At 29.0% G+C, this 20,913-nt stretch overlaps 4 protein-coding genes across 6 annotated transcripts; 2 read left to right on the top strand and 2 right to left on the bottom strand.

Annotated features, from left to right (window-relative positions):
* Positions 1–5: 5 nt before the first annotated feature.
* Positions 6–7,268, top strand: LOC132918437 (importin-13). 3 transcript variants are annotated; one of them, XR_009660497.1, is made up of 19 exons: positions 8–440; positions 556–729; positions 885–1,031; positions 1,097–1,169; positions 1,266–1,434; positions 1,512–1,656; positions 1,722–1,931; positions 2,003–2,185; positions 2,543–2,801; positions 2,875–3,056; positions 3,121–3,279; positions 3,339–3,521; positions 4,346–4,492; positions 4,558–4,789; positions 4,852–5,007; positions 5,069–5,243; positions 5,328–5,439; positions 6,364–6,497; positions 6,994–7,268. XR_009660497.1 is itself a non-coding variant. In XM_060979660.1 (18 exons), the coding sequence occupies exons 1-17, from the start codon at positions 303–305 to the stop codon at positions 5,416–5,418; spliced, it is 2,823 nt and encodes a 940-aa protein (XP_060835643.1). In that variant the 5' UTR covers positions 6–302; the 3' UTR covers positions 5,419–5,439; positions 6,994–7,268. The 3 variants fall into 3 exon arrangements, 2 of the variants coding, with proteins under 2 accessions (XP_060835643.1, XP_060835642.1); XM_060979660.1 differs by lacking the exon at positions 6,364–6,497 and having other exon boundaries at positions 6–440; XM_060979659.1 differs by lacking the exon at positions 6,994–7,268 and having other exon boundaries at positions 6,364–6,694.
* Positions 5,357–6,973, bottom strand: LOC132918439 (pre-mRNA-splicing factor ISY1 homolog). Its single transcript, XM_060979662.1, has 5 exons — positions 6,719–6,973; positions 6,301–6,464; positions 5,894–6,247; positions 5,786–5,835; positions 5,357–5,715 (listed from the first exon to the last, which is right to left on the bottom strand). Exons 1-5 carry the CDS (start codon positions 6,742–6,744, stop codon positions 5,482–5,484), a joined length of 828 nt encoding a protein of 275 aa, XP_060835645.1. The 5' UTR covers positions 6,745–6,973; the 3' UTR covers positions 5,357–5,481.
* A 1,038-nt stretch (positions 7,269–8,306) lies between the features above and the next one.
* LOC132918438 (uncharacterized) lies at positions 8,307–15,124 on the top strand. Its single transcript, XM_060979661.1, has 5 exons — positions 8,307–8,747; positions 11,455–12,315; positions 12,394–12,629; positions 12,692–12,942; positions 13,041–15,124. The coding sequence occupies exons 2-5, from the start codon at positions 11,477–11,479 to the stop codon at positions 13,320–13,322; spliced, it is 1,608 nt and encodes a 535-aa protein (XP_060835644.1). The 5' UTR covers positions 8,307–8,747; positions 11,455–11,476; the 3' UTR covers positions 13,323–15,124.
* LOC132918440 (large ribosomal subunit protein mL55) lies at positions 15,113–18,712 on the bottom strand. Its single transcript, XM_060979663.1, has 3 exons — positions 18,531–18,712; positions 15,455–15,599; positions 15,113–15,394 (listed from the first exon to the last, which is right to left on the bottom strand). The coding sequence occupies exons 1-3, from the start codon at positions 18,545–18,547 to the stop codon at positions 15,251–15,253; spliced, it is 306 nt and encodes a 101-aa protein (XP_060835646.1). The 5' UTR covers positions 18,548–18,712; the 3' UTR covers positions 15,113–15,250.
* Positions 18,713–20,913: the final 2,201 nt, after the last annotated feature.

Raw genomic sequence — 20,913 nt, 5'->3', positions numbered from 1 at the left:
TACCTATTACTTATTTAATAATTCTTAGTACTTATTAGTTACTAAAATTTTAAATTTTATAATACATTTGCTATACAATTGCTAATTTTTTGGTATAGACAATAATATTATTATTATTTAGTGTTATCAATAACTATAAATTAACTTTAATGTAATTTTGATATTCTAAACTATTATTTGTTTTATTCAATTCTCAACATCATTTTCAGAATTTGATGAACGTTAGAATTGAATATTTATGATTTATACAAAAACTCATGTTCATTTATTTTTAACATTATATTTTCATTGAGAAACCAATAATGTCTCTAGAAACTGTTGAACATGCTTTAGCTGAGTTCTATTGCAATCAGAATGTGGAAGTTCATAAAATTTTATTAGATTTTCAAAACTCTGTAGATGCCTGGAACCTTGTATGGAGTATGTTAGATACATCTAAAGTAAGTGGTAACTGTGACTACCAGAGGTAGAAATTGTCACCTAAGGACACCTCCTAGTATTAGTATTTAAATAATATTTATTCAACTGCGAGAAATTATTTTAATTTTGTTCCAGCCTCATGAGATACAATTTTTTGGTGCTACTACACTTCATATTAAAATTACAAAACAATGGCTACAATTGAAAAGAACTGATTATGTGCTTCTTAGAGATAAAATATTAGACACTCTAATTAAATACTACAATTCATCAGGACCAACGAATGTAATAAATAAATTATGTTACTGTGTAAGGAAAATACTAAATATTAAATTTATATTTATAGTAATAATTTACATTTTGTAATTAATGTGCCTTATTGATTTACAAATAAAAGTTTTTACAGTTTTTATTTTCTATTTTTATAATTACTAATTAATGTAACTAAACATTGTTTTTTGTAGCTTTGTGCATATGTAGTCCGTACAATACCACATCATTGGCCAGATGCAATTCCACAACTGATGGAAACTTTTAGGAATTCTCTATCTCAATCATCTATAAATGTCAGTGTTATGATATTAGAAATATTAATGGCTCTACCAGACGAAGTAAGATTTTTATTAATTTATACACCAAGAATAGTTTTTAAATTAAAATTAAAAAAAAAATTTAGTTTGGTGCAACCAAATTAGTTCATACACAGCGAAATGAAGTAAGGAAAGAATTACAACAATCTTCTCTACAAGGTAAATTTTTATTATTTATTAATTATTGGTATTTAAATATGAATATGTATTTTATATTTTTTATTTATTTCTAATCGTTTACAAATATTTATTTAGTTTTATCTATTGTGGATAGTATTCTTCAAAGCGACAGTTTAGACCCAATTGTAGTGCATGCTTTAAAATGTGCTGCAGCTTGGTTGGATATAGGTTTTGATCTCATTAAATGTCATCAACTCACGGATACATTTATATCTGTCATTTTAAACCCTGAAAGAAGTCAAGTGTAAGTTTAATATATATCAAATACAATTATTAATATTAAAACTAAGTATATAATTGAATTTAATTGATTCACTTTAGATGTGTTTTATTGGCTATTGATGCTTTGAAATCATTGTGTACACACCCTCGTACATCTGTATGTGTGGCAACTGTATTTGAAGTTTTAAGTAAAGTGATAGTATTATCTGATAAATTATTTCATTTAGAAATTACAGAAGAACCAGTAAGTAAATCAATTAATATTTTCAAACTAATAAGAGAAAAATAACAATGATTTTTTATTTACAGAATATTGTAGTAGATAAACTTTTTGATCTATTTTTGGGTATTGGTGATCAACATTTTCGTCTAATAGTACAAGGCCTTCTAAACGATAATACCAGAGAGTTATGTACAAAATTTTTTAATTTATATTTAACTTGTACAAATGCACCTGGTTATTATCCTGTAAATGAAAATTATAGTGAGAAAACATTTACATTTTGGTTTTTATTACAAGTAAGTATTTTTTATTTTACTTAATTTAATAGTCCATATTATTTATTTTTAATAATTTATTTTTATTTTAGGATGATTTATTATCAAATGATGCTGGTCCAGATAATACATTACTAACTATTGTTAAGCCATTATATATATCCTTAACTCAAGTCTTATTAAAAAAAGTTGCATACCCCGAAAATTTAGAAACATGGACTCCAGATGAAAGAGAATTATTTCGATGTTATAGACAAGACATATCTGATACCTTTGTATGCATTTTTATTTTACTTATTAGTTATTAACCAATTTATTAAATAATGGTATTTTTTGTATTTATATATATATGTGTGTGTATATAACTTAAAAGGCAACCGATACTAAAATTTTCTTTATTATGTACTTTAAAAAAAACACCACCTTCTACCTATCAATATTTTTGCATTTTATGTACTTTTTAGTGGTTTTTCTATATTAGAATTGACTATTGATTTCTGATCATATGTCAGACTTATTCGCCTACATTTCTTAATACATTACCCATAATATTTAATTGTCTTGCATCACCAGTTTTTGTTGTAATATTAAACCATACCTAATATAATATTTTGTATTAAATATTGTTTCAGACTTACTGTTATTTCATCTTACAATCTGAGATGTTAGATGTGTTGCTAACAATCTACAAACAAGTAACATGTGACCATGAAACTGCAATTGCACAATGGCAAACGGTGGAGGCATGTTTATATGCTTTCACTGCGATATCAGAACCTCTTCAAAGCCATAAATCCCATCCTCATATAGAACAATTAATGTCATCTTTAGTTTCATTACCGTATGAACAAATAGATCAAAAAGCTTCCATAGCTGCTATGGACACTATTGGTATACAAAATATTAATATTATTTTATTATTGCATATGGTGTACATGGTAATATGGTATTATATTATTTTTAGGAGCATATTATTATTGGATGAACACGCATCCATCCTATTTAGAATTAATTGTACCTCTACTAATGACGGGTCTTCATAATAGTAATATGTTCTCTTCAGCCTCTATTGCTCTTAGAGATATAGCTAAAGAATGCAGAAAATCCATTGCTCCTTACAATGATGTTATATTAAACACAGCAATAGTAAGTTTTATAAATCTGAATTTAGTGTTTATCTATAAAAAATTAAAATGTCAAAATATTCTAGGTTGTATTAAAGAAAGTAAAAAAACTTAAAGAAGAAATACGTTTAATGAATACTGTTGGAGTTATTTTGTCAGTTACATCATATCCAAAAAATAAACCATTTTTGGATACATTCATTAATCCTAATTTGGATGCTATAGCAAATATATTAGCTATTGAGGTTAATTTATATTTTTTATTTCATTTTTTAAATAATTGATTTAAATTAAATTTATTTAGGATAATGCTGAATTTACCAAACATAGATCACAGCTACAAGATAGAATCAAAGTTCTTAATTCATTAGTATCAGCAATCGATATAAACGTTGTAGTCTATGAAATAATACAAAACATTTTTAATCTTCTTCAAAAGACGGGAATGAAATATTTCATTTCTTCTCCAGAAGATACATTATATGCTGTAAGTTCATTGTTTTAGTAAGATTCATAAGTTGATGTATTTAAATATCAAATGTTTTATATTTAATATATTTTTTTTATGTGATATTTGATGTAAAAACTATTTTCACTATATTCTGTTCAAAATGAGATTGTGACTCAGTGGGTTTGACAAACAGTTATTGTCTGACTCTGTTCGATGAAATCTGGTCGCCGCCATGTAACAATCTCATTTTAAACAGGATATAGATTACTAAGTTTATAAATGTACATTTGTGTTAATGCGTTTTTTACATTGTATTAAATTCTGATGGGATGTAAACCATATTCCAATCAAAAATGCATTTCCCACCAAAATTTCACATACCAATAATATTGAGTCAGTCACATCAGGTTGCTGCTATCAGAGCCAGTTGTACCGTCTCCGATTAAAGTTAATCACAGTTTAATCGGCCGAATTAGCCCGGTTAAAATATCTGTTGTCAGTGATTAAGTGTAATCAGAGTTTAATAAGAGATGGTACAACTGGCCCTCAGTCTTCTAGTGAAAAAAAGGTTTACTTTTCTTGTGGGCTATAGTATGAAAATATTAGGAAATTTGAATTTCATAAAAAATAAAAACTATCTTAACTGGATTTTAATTCTGTACTATCTTCAATAATAATTTATGTCCATCACATTATTAACTTACTATTTAGTTTCAATATATCCATAAATATAGTATGGACAATAATATTAATATGGTTTTTTTTATCATTATTCAATGATAATATAGGTATTGTTAATAAATTTTCAATCCATCTGATAAACATTATATAATCTATTTATACTATAAAAAAAATTTCAGGATGTTTGTGAATTGTTAAAAACAATTATTTCCAAACTAATGCAAGAAAGAGAAAACTGCGTGGTAGCTACAACTATGGTTATTGAAATTCTTATGATTGGATTTAGAAAATCCCCACAACCAGCAGGCTTGATACTTTTCAAAGAAGTAATTTAGTTATTTATTGAGTAATAGTATTAATCACTTATGATGATAATTATTGTTTGTCTTAGGCAGTTATAATGTTTGGACAATATGAGGCAAGTATTCCACTTCTTAAATCTACGTATGAAGAAATTTGTATGAGAGTAAAATTTATGTTTGAACAAGCATCTCCTGCTGATCAGTTTAATCTTGGAGATGTAATTGAAGCTTATTTATCTCTTCAAGGGCATATATTTAGAAAATGGCCATTTATTGCTGTGGATAATCCAAATGTAGATTTTATATTTGTTTTCAAACTAGGTAATAATTTAATCCGCATACAATTTTAATGCATCATAGATTAAATGTATTTCAATTTTTAGCCTCTGAAGCATTATGTGCTAATGAAATATTTCTGGCAAAAACAGCAACATTTTTTTTAACTGCATTTATAAATTCAAGTAGAGAACATAGATCATTATTTAAAGTTATAGATGATAATGGTCAATTTCTTGTTATGAAAATAATATGCATTCTTAGTAAGTTATTACAATTCTAAATGTAATTTTAATATTAAGTCAATTTTTTATTTATTTACAGAGGGCGATGTTGTAAAAAGAAATTTGGATACTATGTGTGAAGTTTTGTATGTATTGAATAGAAATTATGGTGAACATTTAAGTAGATGGTTTCATGATATTGTAACAGTACAAAATATAGTAATACCAAATGTAACAGAACAAATGAAATCTAAATTTTTCAAACGTGTACTTAAGTTAGTTCAATGACTATTTTTATGTGGTTAATAATTATTAGGTATTGTACAATTACTGTAATTATTCATTTTTTTGTTTTTCAGAGAAAGAAGCAATAAAAAAACTTTACAAGTTGTAGTAAGAGAATTTTCATTTATTTGTCGAGGTTTAATTCTAATAGATCCGACAGAATGAATATATTAAATGCATTAAAAGGTAAATTTTAATATTACAAATACTTCACATTTTACATGCAGTTTATTTAGTGTATGCTTCATCATCTGATGATGATATATTGGCTAGATCTTCTATTTCTTCGTGTTCCTTTCCACCTTGTATACCAGCAAAGTTTTCTAGTAATTCTCGTTTTTTATAATCAAGAATTAAATTTTGAATATCTTGATCACTTGGAACAGGTGGTGGATGTATATAACGTGAACTACTAAACATAGTTGAAATATCTTCATCGTCACTGTCAACTTCTTCAAAAGCCTATAATACAATAATTATTATAAAATATCAAACTATGCTCAAGTATTGAAATATTTATATAATTATTTACCAAATCCATCTCGTCACAAATTGTTGACTTTTGACCCAAAGCTTCTAACACTAATAAAATATGAAAAAAATTATCAATTGATTTTTGAACTAATAGTTTTAAACATACTTTTTTTTTCTTTTTTTGTTTCCATGGCCAATAGAAGACCATCTTCCTCATCCATGTATCCATAATAATCAGCATCTATATTTTTCATAAGTTCTGCTCTAGTACGACGTGGAGGTGGAGGAGGTTCATGTTCAAACAATTCTCGAACACCCGGTAAATCTTTAGCAGCTCCAAAATATTTATAACCTCTATTACCAGGTACTTCTCTGCCTTCGTGATCGAGCATTCTTGGTCCCATTCGTAAGAAATCTGGACCACCAAGTTCACGTATTTGATATTCCCAATGTTTTTTTTCCCGCAATAATTTATTGATTTCGTCATTAAGATCACGTAATCTAAACTCTCCCAGTCCAGCTAAAATTAAATAAATTGTAAATATTTGAAATATGAATGTTAAAAACATGTACCATTTTGTATTTGTGCAACTTTTTTTGATATTTCTCTGATAATTTGAACTCTCCATTTTTCAGCTGCTTTCAAGTCTGTACATTCAGTAGCTAAGTATGGCCGTCGTTCTTCCTTGCCACCATGTTCCTTCACCTGAGCTGCTCTCCACCGAGCCAAAGTAGTCCTATGAATAACAAAAATATAATAAATTATTAAGGTATATTATGTAAATATTAATTTTTAATTTTTTTTACTAGTTCAATTCTCAATATTTAAATAAAATAGAATAAATAAATGTTGAGAATTTTTTTTTTTTTTTCATTTACTGTTTTGTAACAGTTTTTACAATCTTAAGCATGTTTTAATAATATTGATTGTACATTTTAATTAAAATACATAGCATTTACAACCGTATATGTTTTAATTTAAAAAACTCACATTGCTTTTTCCGCGTTCCTAGCCATGGTTGATGTTAGGTTTTTAACGTTCAATAACACAAATACGTTAAACACTAAACGCTAGGTATTTAGCGACATTCCAAAATATTTTTGGAAAAATTGAAGCATCAATATTCAATTTACATTATTAGTATTTACTTGTCACTCAATAATTCAATAAGTATTGAATAATAACTGTGAATGATTAATTATAATGGCTAATGCCTAATACACGGTCTTTAAAGATAAAACTTTAAAACAATTATATTTTATCAGGACTTAGGTTCGGTGCAGTCTAAGATCGTATACCAGTACCCGTATACCAATAACATTGGCCACACTGAACTGAGAAAATTCCCCTATGAGAACTTTACAATGTAAGCAGTGTCACCACACACAATATACGCGGCTAAATTGAACCGTAAGAAGAACATGTGCATAGTGCTTATTAGTTATTTGTGCAATTGTGCATATTATTTTCTTGTATTGCAGCTGCTATTGTTATGTTCTGTATTGAATGTAGTAAAGTAAACTAAAATATCGACTAGTAACTAGTAACTACTATATAACTGCCTATGTATAATGTATGTTTCCACATTTGTACCGGCACCCGGAGATCGCAGCTGCTGTCGGGCTAAAATAAACATCAATACTAACTTAATAATAAACAGCATATAAATTACTAACAGAAACTGAGTGAACGAATAATGATAGTATTTTTTTTACACATCGAGTTGACTTGTGTTCGGAATTGAACACGTACCTCAAATATAAATCGTACCACGTAGACAGAATATTATTGTATTGTTTTTTATTTAAAATTCACGTAGCGCAACTAAGTAAATATATCATGAATAATTTGTTTATAAAATGATGTACGACGGCAGAACGGAATCCCGAGAAATTGCCCTTCAGTGCCGCATGGCGGCGAAGTTTCGTTTCAAGTATTACGACAGTGACGTAAACTTTTACGAAGAACTATGTAAAAAATATTCACATTCGGTAAATGGTTACAAGGACAATCAAGTGTTAATGTTAATAATTTTCCTACAGCCCATCCCCACGATGATGGCGACAACAGTTGAACAATCAAAATTAAATAAATGGTCCCGCACCGATTGTCGTAACGGCGACGACGATGTAAAATATTGTGTACTATACAGTATACAATTCCACACAGGGCGTTTAAATTATACAAGTGGCAAGTAGTAAGTACCCACTGTCCAAGCGTCAAGCCCCAAGTGTCGGGAAGCAGCTTCGCCAGCTCGGTGAACACCGGGACGGCGCGGGACCGAGCCGGCGGCGCGTGCGATGATTATCGACTTTTATTTGCCGGGCGCTTTACTCGGTGTACTCAGTGGAAGTGCCGAACGGTGTTGCCAACACGACGGTCCGTTCGCGGGCGATGAATGGCACATTATGGTGGGAAGCGCGGCGGTCGCGGGAACCGCTGCCATTGGTCCGTCTAGGCCGGGTACGGGAAACGCGTTCTTTGTCCGGCACTCCAACCATATAACGTATTTACGCGCAGCGCTTTCGCCTCCATCACCACCGCTCCCCCGCGCCACCCGTTGCAGTGTACGCACACACACGAATGATCGTCGTTCCCGGTCGTTCCACACCTAGCGCGCCAATTTTTCGTCGTGTTTATGTTATTTTTTGGTTTTTTTTTTTTCTCTCGTTTTCACGTATCACTCGCGCCAGTCGGCCACGAACGCCGATAATTACGCGTAAGTCGTCTTTTACTCGTTTCGACGTGAATAAATACCGTAGTGGTTGTTCGGTTGATCCAGTAGCGGCATATACCGCGCTAAATATCGACGTTGGCGGCGGCTATCTCTAAATTTATTTCGTTATTATCGTTATTGTAATATCACCGGTGTACTACTACCCCTTGACCACCAGTCACCCACACACCACCGACAACACTAGACATTACCACGACTGCACAGGGAACTGATATAGAATCATCACGGCGGCCGAGATAGCATACCCGGTTTACTACACACGGACACGTTTACGACGTACAGGTGAGCGAACTTTTGGCGGCAACTTAAACGGTATAAACCTAGTGAATCTACATTATAGATGCGCGTATCGCGTCGACCGACCGTAGTCGTTTTAGAAAATCCCAAATTGCGCCGCCCCGGCAAAAACGATAGTTCGGCGCCGGTTGCCGGGTCCCGCGCTCCGCCGGTAGATAAAAATTCTACAAGGTCAAGCCCGGGGTCCCGCCATAATGGATCGTGTAAGCCGATGGTGGTTGCCATGACGACGGCGGCGACGAGCAGTTCCATGCATAATAATAATAATTTTTTTTTTATTATTATTATTATATTATTGTGATACATACGATAAATATTGAACAATGATAATAATATTATAGCGAACTTTGTGCCTTTGTGTATGCCGTCGTATCACTGACACGATAATATCGGGATTTTATCATCGCATACGTCTGTTGTCGTTTCGCGCGCACGGCGTATGCGGTACCGGTCAACATAATGTGATATCCTAGCTATTCCTTTGTTATTGTTGTGGTCGTTGTTCCACCTTATGCAGACTGTCCGGAAACAAAAGAAAAACACGTGTCCCCTTCCGGAACGGTGGTCGATTTAATGATTTATTCGTTTTTTATGAAATGGTACATGGATGATACGTCTCGGGTAAATCTTTCTCGCGTCTGGTATTTATTATTTACTGGTCGAAGGTTACGGCGTGTACCGCGACCGGGATAATTCACCGGCGGTCGCGAGGGCCTTTCTTCTTTGTTATAGAAAGTCCTCCCGAGTACATGAACGAAATAAATGGTTTTTACTGTGCCGGTGCTAGAGCGTGTTCAATCTTCAAGGTCCGTCTCACCCCCTCTCGCTTCGTCACTCACCCGTTTCGCTCCACGTCCGTGGTTCCGCTGTCCGCGCGCGCGGGAACGTTCAACGTTTTCCCTCCAAACGGTCCACAAACCGAGCCGTCTACGAAATGTGTGTCTTGTTATGATTATTCTACGCCCAAGGTTACCCAATGTTACTTGTTGTTGTTTTGGTGGGCGGTGGTGGTGCTATCTCCTTTGATTTCGTATCATATTTATGGTTTAGGTATTTAAGTTTTTCGTCGTACTATTCAGAAACATTCAAATTATTTTTTCGTTATCGCGGTATTCGACAGACACTACGTGTATATCATGCCAACAACAATACGCGCTTTAATACACATTATTTTTGTTGTTATTAATAATAATAATTATTATAATAATTATTATAATAATTATTATTATTATTAATAATTGTCGTTACAATAATTATTATTGTCAATGTTCTGGTATTACATTATGTACAACGCGACGCCAATAGTTCGTTTGTTGTACACCAACAGCTATATAACAGCTTATTCCCCTAATAAAAACCACTTATTAAACCGTTTACACACGTTATCGGTTTTTTTTCTAATTATTTGTCAATTGAACTTCGTTTATTGGGTTATGTTTGTTTTGTTTGTTACAAAGACATTTGTAGTAGACTTTCGTTATTTAAACTTGGTAATAATTATTACGATCGACGGTGTTTTTAATTTTACACTATTATGACGTGAATCGATAACAAACATTTTATAAGAGTAATAATATTTAATAATTATACAGATCCCGTTCACGTGTGTAGTTGTAATCATTTAATGCGAATGTATGTCGAGTCATTTTTGATCGATGAATGAATACCGCCAATTCTAACTGATCTTTTATTTTATCAATACAATATAATAACATTTCGTGATAATGACGGCGATAAGATAATTGAATTACTCAATGCACAACAGCGTAAGCGCGTAACGTGCGTGCCTGCACGTATGAGATGCCATATCATAATATTTTAAGGAATGAGTCAATCATAACTTAATTGGTAAATTTCCCATCGGTTATAGGTAATAAATGATAAATAAAACTAGGTAGAATGTGTTATTATACATTTAGCTCGGTATAATAGTCGTATTATTCAATTTTAGGATTATGGACGACTTGCTTATTGCTTAATTTACCTAATATATAGGTATTAACAATAATAATTTTTTGATAAATCTCCATTAATTATTAAATAATAGAGTAGACGCGACCATGCCGTGCCAGCGGTAACAAGTGCCTAATTTCTCTAAATATATTAAAAGATATTTATTCCGTTATGACTTTAATATAATAATATAAATATTAGACGGAAAAATTCTAGTAGCAATATTTTTTGTATTGATCTATAGAAAAACGAAGTAATTCATATTTTGCTATTTTAGAAAATTCAATAGAACTATAGAAGTTAATGTAGATACAAAACTAAATTTAAGAATAAATCAATAAAAACTGTTCTTAAAATATCGTATTCGTCATTGATGTAGGTTAGAATTATTCATGACTGAAAGCATAATTTCAAGTACGTTTTTAGAACAAATATAATAACATATGTCGTAATTTAACAACCAAAGGCCTACCGTCGTCCCCCTTTTTCAAAGACGAGTTTATTGATTTTTTAGTATTAACCTGTAGCGCCATCTTCTGGCTTCAAATGCAACTTATGAAATAACTGTCAAAATATGCTTTGAATACATTTTTTCTATGGTTTATGTTTGAATTTTTTATACAAGGAATCTAAAATATATACAAGTCTATATTAATTTGCTATGTTAATTCAATATACAACAGCAATTATAGTTAATATCAATTGTTTTTAAAATGTTCAACATTTATTTTTTTTTCAGATATATTAATTAAACAATCATCATGGATCTTGGAACATTAGATAGTCTTACTTTCTATCAAGACTGTATAGACTTTGACATGAAAAGTGATTATGACCGTGTTCTATCAAATAATAGTTTCAACTATGATGATTCATTGTCATTGAATGATGACAATATGATGTCTATGATGGATCCGCTCAATTCTGGATTATGGCTCAATTCTGATTCTGATTCACATCATCACTTAGACTTTATGGAAGGCGATTTAGAGTCAGCTATCATGGTTAATCCTAATTCTGTAATACCATCATCTGCTGCAGCAGAAATTAAGATTAAGGATGAACCAGTTGATGTACCAATTTTACCAAAAACATATCTACCTATTACGATTAAAAAAGAGAAGCTTGACTCAGTGGAACCTCAAGAAGTTATGATAAAGTTTCCTGAAATTAATCCTGAAAATATAAAATCTGAAAAATTGCCATTAGAAATAACTAAAGTGGAAGAACTCAAACCTATACCAAAAGCTATTAGGCTATCTGATTTGTTAAGTCAAACATCAAGTATTGGACAACAGAAGACTGAATTAATGACTGTACGTGTAACAATGCCATCAGCTTTGCCTACCCTAAAGACAACTGTAACTTCTAGGACAGTTCCAATTTCTTTTGTGAATAATACTATTTCTGGGCATTACAAAATTGTTAGGCCTAAGCAGCAAATAAAACCAATTCAATCGAGAATCAATGGCAACAAAATGAATGAAAGTATGGGTCTTTATCCAAGACCTACTTATTCCTACTCATGCTTAATTGCTATGGCATTAAAAAATTCAAGTTCTGGATCTTTGCCAGTTTCAGAAATTTATAATTTTATGTGGTATGAATTTGAACATATGTATTTAAATAACTAATGGTATATTGATTTAATACTTTAATAATTGTGTTGTTTTTTCAGTAAACATTTTCCGTATTTTAAGACTGCCAGTAGTGGGTGGAAGAACTCTGTTCGTCACAACCTTAGTTTGAATAAGTGTTTTGAAAAGATTGAAAAACCAATTGGTAGTACAGGTGCCCCAAGAAAAGGATGTTTATGGACAATGAATCCCAGCAAAATATCAAAAATGGATGATGAGATGCAAAAATGGTCGCGTAAAGATCCCTCTGCAATTAGACGTGCAATGCTTAATCCTGGTAAGCTACAAACAAAATTAAATTGTATAATTTTCCATTAAATAATTATAAATATTTTCTAGAACATTTGGATTTACTGGAACGTGGTGAGATGAATGAATGTTATGATCGACGTGACAGTTATTTCTTTGATGATGAAGAAGAGGAGGAGGAAGAAATAATCAGCCAAGAAATGACATCTGAAGATGACAGAATCAGTGATGTTGAAGAAGAATCTGATAATGAGTCAAGAATCGATAAGGATGATTCACCATATCAGCTAATAACATTTGGCCTAGATGATTTAGCTAACCTTAATGACCTTGGCAATGATGTAAGTTGTTAAATTCAATAAAAGTTTCTGAGGAAGATTCAATTTTAATTTTTAAAAAAAAATTGTTATATATATATATATGTATTTAATTATTTCAGATTGATGATGAAGAAGAAATTGAAGAGAGTTCAAATGATGGCAGCTTCGGCATTGAAGCATCAGAGTATAAAACAAACTTTGACGATTTGATATCTGTTCAAGACATGCCTCTGACATATGTAGTTCAGCCCCCAAATAAGACTGTAGTTAACAATAAACGACCGTATCAACAACCTTTATTTAAGGGTAGTTATGTGTTGACTAAAAATGTTACATCAAGTGTACCAAGCCCAAAGCGAAAATTCATCAGTAGGCCAGTATCAATATTAAGAAATATTTAATATGAATATGTGATGTAATATAAGAATAACTGCGGGCCTTAATTAATTTCAATATTGGTAAGGTGCATAGCTTGTTCTGATGCCCCAATTTTTGTGTGTGTGAATATAATTTTGGTACCTTTGAGTCTGAATAGTCAAATTATAATAAATTACATATCAATTGTGTTATGTAATATAGATTTATACCATTTTATTTTCTGAGGATATTCATGATTATTGCAGAGGTTTAAATCATGTATATACTTGTTATTTGTACCTGTACTACAGATATAATTTTAGACTGCTAATCTAAGTTCCCAATAGTCAATTACTAGCTATTACTTCTATAACATTTTTATTTTATTTTATAATATTATAAATATAAATTAATAGTTATTTTAACTAGCGTACTGATATTTTTTCAAGGAAGTATAAATATCGTATTTAATTAATGTGTATATTTATAAATATAGGTTTTACATATTGCTTTCTAAAATATATTAATAATTATGATTTCTAATTTGTTCTATTTTATCAATTTGTTTCCATTTTAATAGCTTAAACTCAATATGATTTACATAAATATAAATGTATTTTTGTATAATATATGTTTGAAGTTGATGGTCTTTTTATAGTTCAAACAAATTTTTAAAACAAAACTAAATTGAAATTTAATATTATTAATTATAGTTAAATGATATTGATACTTCCTTTAAACTAATATATTTTTATATTTTATTTTTTTTGTTTAAATTACAGTTTCAATGTAATAATTTTTGTGATTAGTATTTTAACTTAGAAATAAAATCCCAGTCAATAAAATTTTATTTCAATAATGTACTATATGTATCTGTTATAAATTTAATAAATGTTTAATGTAATCAGGATAAGTGAAAATACTAATTTGCATTATTATTACTATGAAAATATTACGATTTGTTATACTTGACTATTCAGACTCATTTGTTTTTTTTTTTTAATGTACTATTTAGTTGATTTATTTTACCATTCAATATATTAACTAAATCTAAAAATAAAGCTTGGGGTTAACAGTACAACACAGTGTATGTATAGAAATTAACTTACTTAAATAGATATAAAATATTTTGGTGACATCCCAATTGGGGGATAACTATATTTGTTTACAGTGAGATTAAATCTTCCAATATTTGGTACGAATTAGTTAAAGATGTTTGTTATTTTGATTACATTTTGTATAATATGGGTTTTTAATGTTGTTTGTCATTGTCTACCTTCAGTTCACTATTTATAATAATACAGATGTGGAATTACTTTGTAATTCTTTTTATAAAAAAGATTTTGTCTTAATATTCTATACTGTATTGCATTCTGTTTTAGTAAGAAAAACGTGCCTATTTTGATTACCAATACATATATTATGTGTTTTTCTATCAATATATAATTTTTATATCTTTTTTTAAAAAAAAATTACCATAATATTTGGTAAGCTAACTAAGGATTAAGTTAACCATAGAAGACATTTTCAATAGAAAATTAAATTATAAGACACAAAATGTCAATAAATTAAGCATTATAGTTAATTAAAATATATTCGTAAGTTATTAGTTATAATGAAGTAGTTTTTTTGAGTGTCAGAATTATTGTAGTATTGTGTACATATAACATATGAAAAGTCTGCAGCCATCGGTCAGGTGTGTACCAGAGTTCGAATTGCATTTATATTGTTTAATTTATTTATGAATATACTATACTAAATATATATATATTTGTACTTTTTCCTGCTTAATATTTCATCTGCCGATGTGTCAATTCTATTAAAAATAAATGTCTTGAATTTTAAATTTTATTTTATTATGTAAATTATATATTATATAATAATTTTTGAACATCCTACATCTAATTATTGATTATCATTAATTCATATTTATTGTACAAATTTTATACTCTGTATATAAACATGATTATAGTCACTTTTTAAAATATTTTAAATACTTTGTCCTGTCAAATGAATCTTCTAATTCCTCTACTATTTTGACCTTTTGTTTTGGCTTTCTCGCTTCCATTCTGCGTTTGCGTTCTTCTTCACTTATTAATTCCATGTCTAAAGGTAACTAAAATCAAAAATTAAAATGTATTGTTTAATAAATATATTTTAACAATAAAACACTTACTTTAATTATCATACGAGGATCATTAAATCTAATGGTAAAGCTTGAACCATCTGGTTGAATTACTTTAGTAAGGTAATGTTGTGGATAAATATTTCGATGGATTTTTGTAATAGCAGCTGATTTACTACTAAAAAAACGACAAAATCTAAACAAAAAAAATCCTAAGATGAATCAATAATAAAATTAATATATTTAATATGAATCAAGTATTTGTTGATTGTCTATTGATACTGTAATTTGAACAAAATATATATGAGATTTTATATATTGATGGTTTGGTATCAAATTGAAAAATATCCTGCAGAGAATTTAACTTATAATGGCTATAGGCGCTAACAATTTGTCGTTCCTATTATAAATAAACAAGTCATAATGCACTCTTAAAATATTTTAAATACTAATCGCATGCCTACCTACAATTCTTCAGTCATTATTTTTAATATAACGATTGCGGACGTCAGACAATTAGAGTTTGATATCGATGATTTAGCATTATTGTTTACAATATATAAATACTTTATTAATGATTATAGTTGTGCCAGTGCTTTTGAGTCAAAAAATGTTTTAAACAATTATATGGTTTAAATATCTTTCGTCTTTTGAAAGACAAATACTTTAAACCTTACCTACCAATTTTTTTTTTTTTTATAACTTGTATTCAGGGCATTATACCAGCATTTGTTGTCTCAGTCTTATGAAGTTACGAACGTTCGAACGTAAAATAGCAAATTTGTGTTTAGCAGACTCAATTTCATGCTGTTAGAGTCAATTTACCTATTTATCCATGTTCACAATTACGTTATAAAGAATTGAACAATTCATCTACAACTAGTGTGTAATCTTAAATTATTTGAATTTTTGAACTATTTAATTCGCTTTTTAGTTATTTGGCCAACTTGGAAAGCATTTTTCTACAGATGATCACCAAATTTAAAATATACAATTATAATTGGTTTACTGATGTACTTAGTACACTTTGAGTACTTTTTTATTGATTTGTAAACTACACGCACACTCTACACCATCTCACGATCTCTTAAGTACAGACCAAACGAATAAAAAATAATATAATAATTATTTATTACCGACATTGGTTTTTGTCGTTTTTAATTATTGTTATGATTACCTTTCGAACATGATAGTTTATTAGAACAGTAAAACCACTGGTCGAATTAAAGTAAAAAATACATTCATTCTAAATAGTATACCCATTCCGGCTGGGACAAATCCGATATCTAAAAAGTAAAAATGGTTTTTTAACGATGCACATACGACTTGAAAGTTGTCGATTACTTTAATGAATTTATCATGAATAAATTAAAATTAATACAAAATATTAAATAGGTGTATATACTAAATACAATTATTTTTCGTAAATATAAAATAATGATTAAAAAATGTTCAATTTTGTTTTTATACGAATTTTTAAAAAAACACTACAGAAATTGCCGCCTTAAGTATTTCCTGTATTAACAAACTAGTCTATAATACAACAAATGTATTTATATAACTTATTTTTAAATTTTATTTACATGATTAAATTTTAGAGCTGTTGTAAAGTTAAAACTTAAAAGTTTACAACGGTGCCCACTGGAAGGACAGGTAAGTAATCCGTTACCAACTTGGTTATCAACGTTTCGTCGTCGACCACTGCAAACATGTGCTATCATAATTCGTGGTTGGTTATAAATTATAATTTACAGTTTTCTTATTAATTATTATTTATTTCTGATGTTATATTGACATTAATGTCTAACCAATTTTAGAAATATCAATTAAAATTAAATGCCCAATTAATTTTTTGTTCAATGTCTTCTAAACTTACATAAAAACGCATGTTTCACCACTGCATATAAATTGTATTATAAATCAAAATACCTATGAAATTTTAAAATGCAACATTTAATGATAAGTATAATAGAAAAAAAATTAGTTCCTGCAATTAGCAAGACCATATTTTCAAATTCTCGAGAATTTTTCGTACTACTGAAGCAGGTGATACAAACGTCTACTTTTTTAAATTAAAACCACTATTTTACTATGAATTTGTAGATACTTTTTTTTAGAAATATTGTTATACCTAAGTTAAGATTTTAGTGAATAGTTTTGCAGTTATTAAAAAGTTTAAATTAAGAATAAGCCCTTGAAATAGTTTTACAAAAATAAAAATATGTGTAATATTGGTTCTAGTGCAAGTATTTATTGTACTTAAACTATTTTTATAAGTTTAAATTGCTATGGTTCCCATAGAGCTTCCAGATCCGTTTTTATGGTTCTATTGTCAGCTTATCGGAGGGTTGCAAATTTTTTACACACACTTATTATCTTAATATATATTTTTAATTTAACTCATTATTAATTGTAATATATAATTTTCTGTAAGATATATTCTATGTAAAAAGAAAATTACTTACAAATAAACATTATTATTATTATTATTATTGTCCTTAGTATATAAAGTTAAATAACTCAAAACTTATCTATTACAAAGTTTTTAATAAATACCTAACATTTTTCAGAAAAATTATCTACTAAAAATATGTATTATTTAAAAGCGGTGTTGTTATTTAAAAAATAGAAGTCTGTATCTTCAGAGGACAATTCTTAAGTATTACAAAAAAATCTTAAGAATTTGTAATTGAGTATATTTAAAATTCCAAAAGTCAGATTTTGAATAATTGCCTTATTGGAGAAGCATGGATGAGCATGTTTGCTGAATCACTCTTTACATTGATTTATACTTGAGTTGAGATTAGATTAATTTTAGTGTGTATATAGATTTTCATAGTGATTGTTAATGTATTTTGATATTTTAGAGTAAATCAGTACAAAAAAAAAAAATTGAAACTTTTTTATTCGTTCTTCTATCACATTTCCATTCATACTTTCACTAGTTAAATTGTAAAGTTTATTGTGATTTACAAAACATGTTAAAACTAAAGTATAATCAATTTAAATTGAAAAATAATTTTTCTTGCTCTAAACAAGTATTATAATATATATTATTAATTTTATATTTTACATTACTGTTATATTAAATATATACAATAACATACACAAGCTTTAAAATGTTTACCTGACGATATTGACCATAATTTTCTAATTTACTGCACTGGTACCCAACAATGAATCCAAATGTGATGTTTGTTTGGAATTCAAACAAAAATTAATATTACATAGGTAGGTAATAGTGTTGTTGAACAATTTTTGAATTTTAATATTTTAATATTCTCGATTCTAGACAGAAAGCCAGTGATAAGAATGATAAAAATGATAAGATTCCGATAAATGATAAGGATTGGAAATCGAAAAAGGACTACCAACTTTTAACTTTAGAATAAGTAAAGAGAACAGGACGTGGCGTCCAAGTCGGTGATACTCCAATTTTATTGTCACTGATCGTTAAGAATAAAAAAAATCGGACACAGTTATAATTATATAAATTTTATATATCAAGGCTCATCGCTAGATCGGTAAGTTTCAAATTAAAAATTACCAGCTCACCAAATTAATAATCTTACATATTTAGACCCAACTGTACAACCAACCAAATAACAAAAAATTTCTCGAATTCAAATTTATTTATTTATTTTCTAATGAAAATATTAAATTATTTAAAATATTTAATATTAAATAGCCATTTAACCTTTTAATAATACAAAATTTGTTGAAATCTGTCTGACAATATGTAAAACAACAGATCTCTTGCGATTTACGAAGTCCTAAAACTAAAATCAGTGTTTGTTTAAAAAAAAAAAAAAACATTTTTTTACGAGGTCCTGCCAATGGTTTACTTCCATTGTCATCTCTTAAATATTATCTAATTTATTTATTAACTTATTGTATAGCGTGTAAATACAGGTTGTTATAATTATAAAATTTAGTTTCAATAAAAAAAAAAGTATTTATATGACAATTTATGAATCACGAACATTTAAAAAACTAGATTATGAGTAGTTATAAGCGAAATCGTAAAGAAATAGTGCTAAGTACCACAGCGATGAAGTTAATCCTTGTAACCAGGTTACATATAATGTGTTATGTGTATTACCTATGTATATTTTAGATTTGTAACTAGTATACGACATTATTTTACAATCTGTACACAACTATTATATAATAAGTAAATTTGAATAATTTGGTATACACAAGATAATAATGACATACATTGACGTTGAGGAAGAATTCTGTTGTTAATAAGAATTATGAATTCGTTAATTAATTTAATAGATCTCTACACTATTTACGCTTTAATCTGTATTGCGGATTTTTAAGGGGAGTAACCCGAGTAATTGTGTTTAAATGAGATACTGCAAGTATATCACACTTGAAGTGTGTTGTTTATGCGCTCTTACATTTTGGTGGAAACGTTTGTACAATGTTTTGATTAGTTTGGTGATTGTACCTATTTAATTTTAATTCAGTACCTATATAAGGAAATTTTTGTTACATAGGTATATACCATGGGACGTGTGTTAGTAGCCCAAACGCAATTAATTGAAATGCCGCCTAAATTAGCCTGATATTCTATGATTTGGCAGGATCCCAGATTGCGATTTCATGATTTTAAGCCAGTTTTATGATTGACATATACAAACAGTTTGTGTTGAAGTGTTATAGTGGAGTTTAGTAGAGGACGAAAGATATGAAGTGTATCATCGTTCAATGATTTTTTTTCTTCTAAATAGAGAACCCTGAGAACCCGTCTCCGTGCTAGTCTTTTGTTATAATAAAAGTATTATTTTTATTTCTCAGAAACAAGTATACTGGGCCCCACTAAAACTCGTGTGGGGGCCCAGGAAATATGCTTAAGTATTTTATTTTAATTCGGACTAGGGTCTGGGATGTTGTTTATCATTAATAGAGGACATTCTCGGAGAGATCTTTTTAATTTTAAAGTAACTTGTACAGATTTGTTTTTAATTTTGATTCTCAATAATTTCAATTGTTTAGTTTAACTAGCCTAAGTGTCGATTTTACATTCTTGATTCTGAAGTACTTCCGTAACTTGATTGGTATTTGAACTAGAGATGAGAATAGCGATGTTATCGGCGTATATATATCTAGTTGGTTAATAATTCAGTTAAATAATGATATATTCAGTATTCACCCTGGTCCCTGAGGTATTAAATGATTGATTTCATCTCATAAATGTAGCCCACTAATTACGATATATCTATCACAAACATGAATAATTACCTATTTACCTAGACACTTAGTCACTTAGTAGTTTCGATTGAAGAGGTAAAGATATATTTTAAATTTTAAATCAACAAAATGTACACGTGGGACATATTGGGTGTACCACATGGAAAATACACGCATGACGCATGTAATAATAGGTAATATATTAATATATTATTATATATACCTATATCTTTATATTATATATTATATACACATACCCAACATATATGTATACTAATCTTTTTTTATTTTTTTTTAAAAGCTACAAATAG

This window comes from Rhopalosiphum padi, chromosome 1 (genome assembly GCF_020882245.1).
Source record: "Rhopalosiphum padi isolate XX-2018 chromosome 1, ASM2088224v1, whole genome shotgun sequence".
NCBI lineage: Eukaryota > Metazoa > Arthropoda > Insecta > Hemiptera > Aphididae > Rhopalosiphum > Rhopalosiphum padi.
Note: the sequence above shows the minus strand (reverse complement) of the source record. Positions and strands in the feature narration are given on the sequence as shown.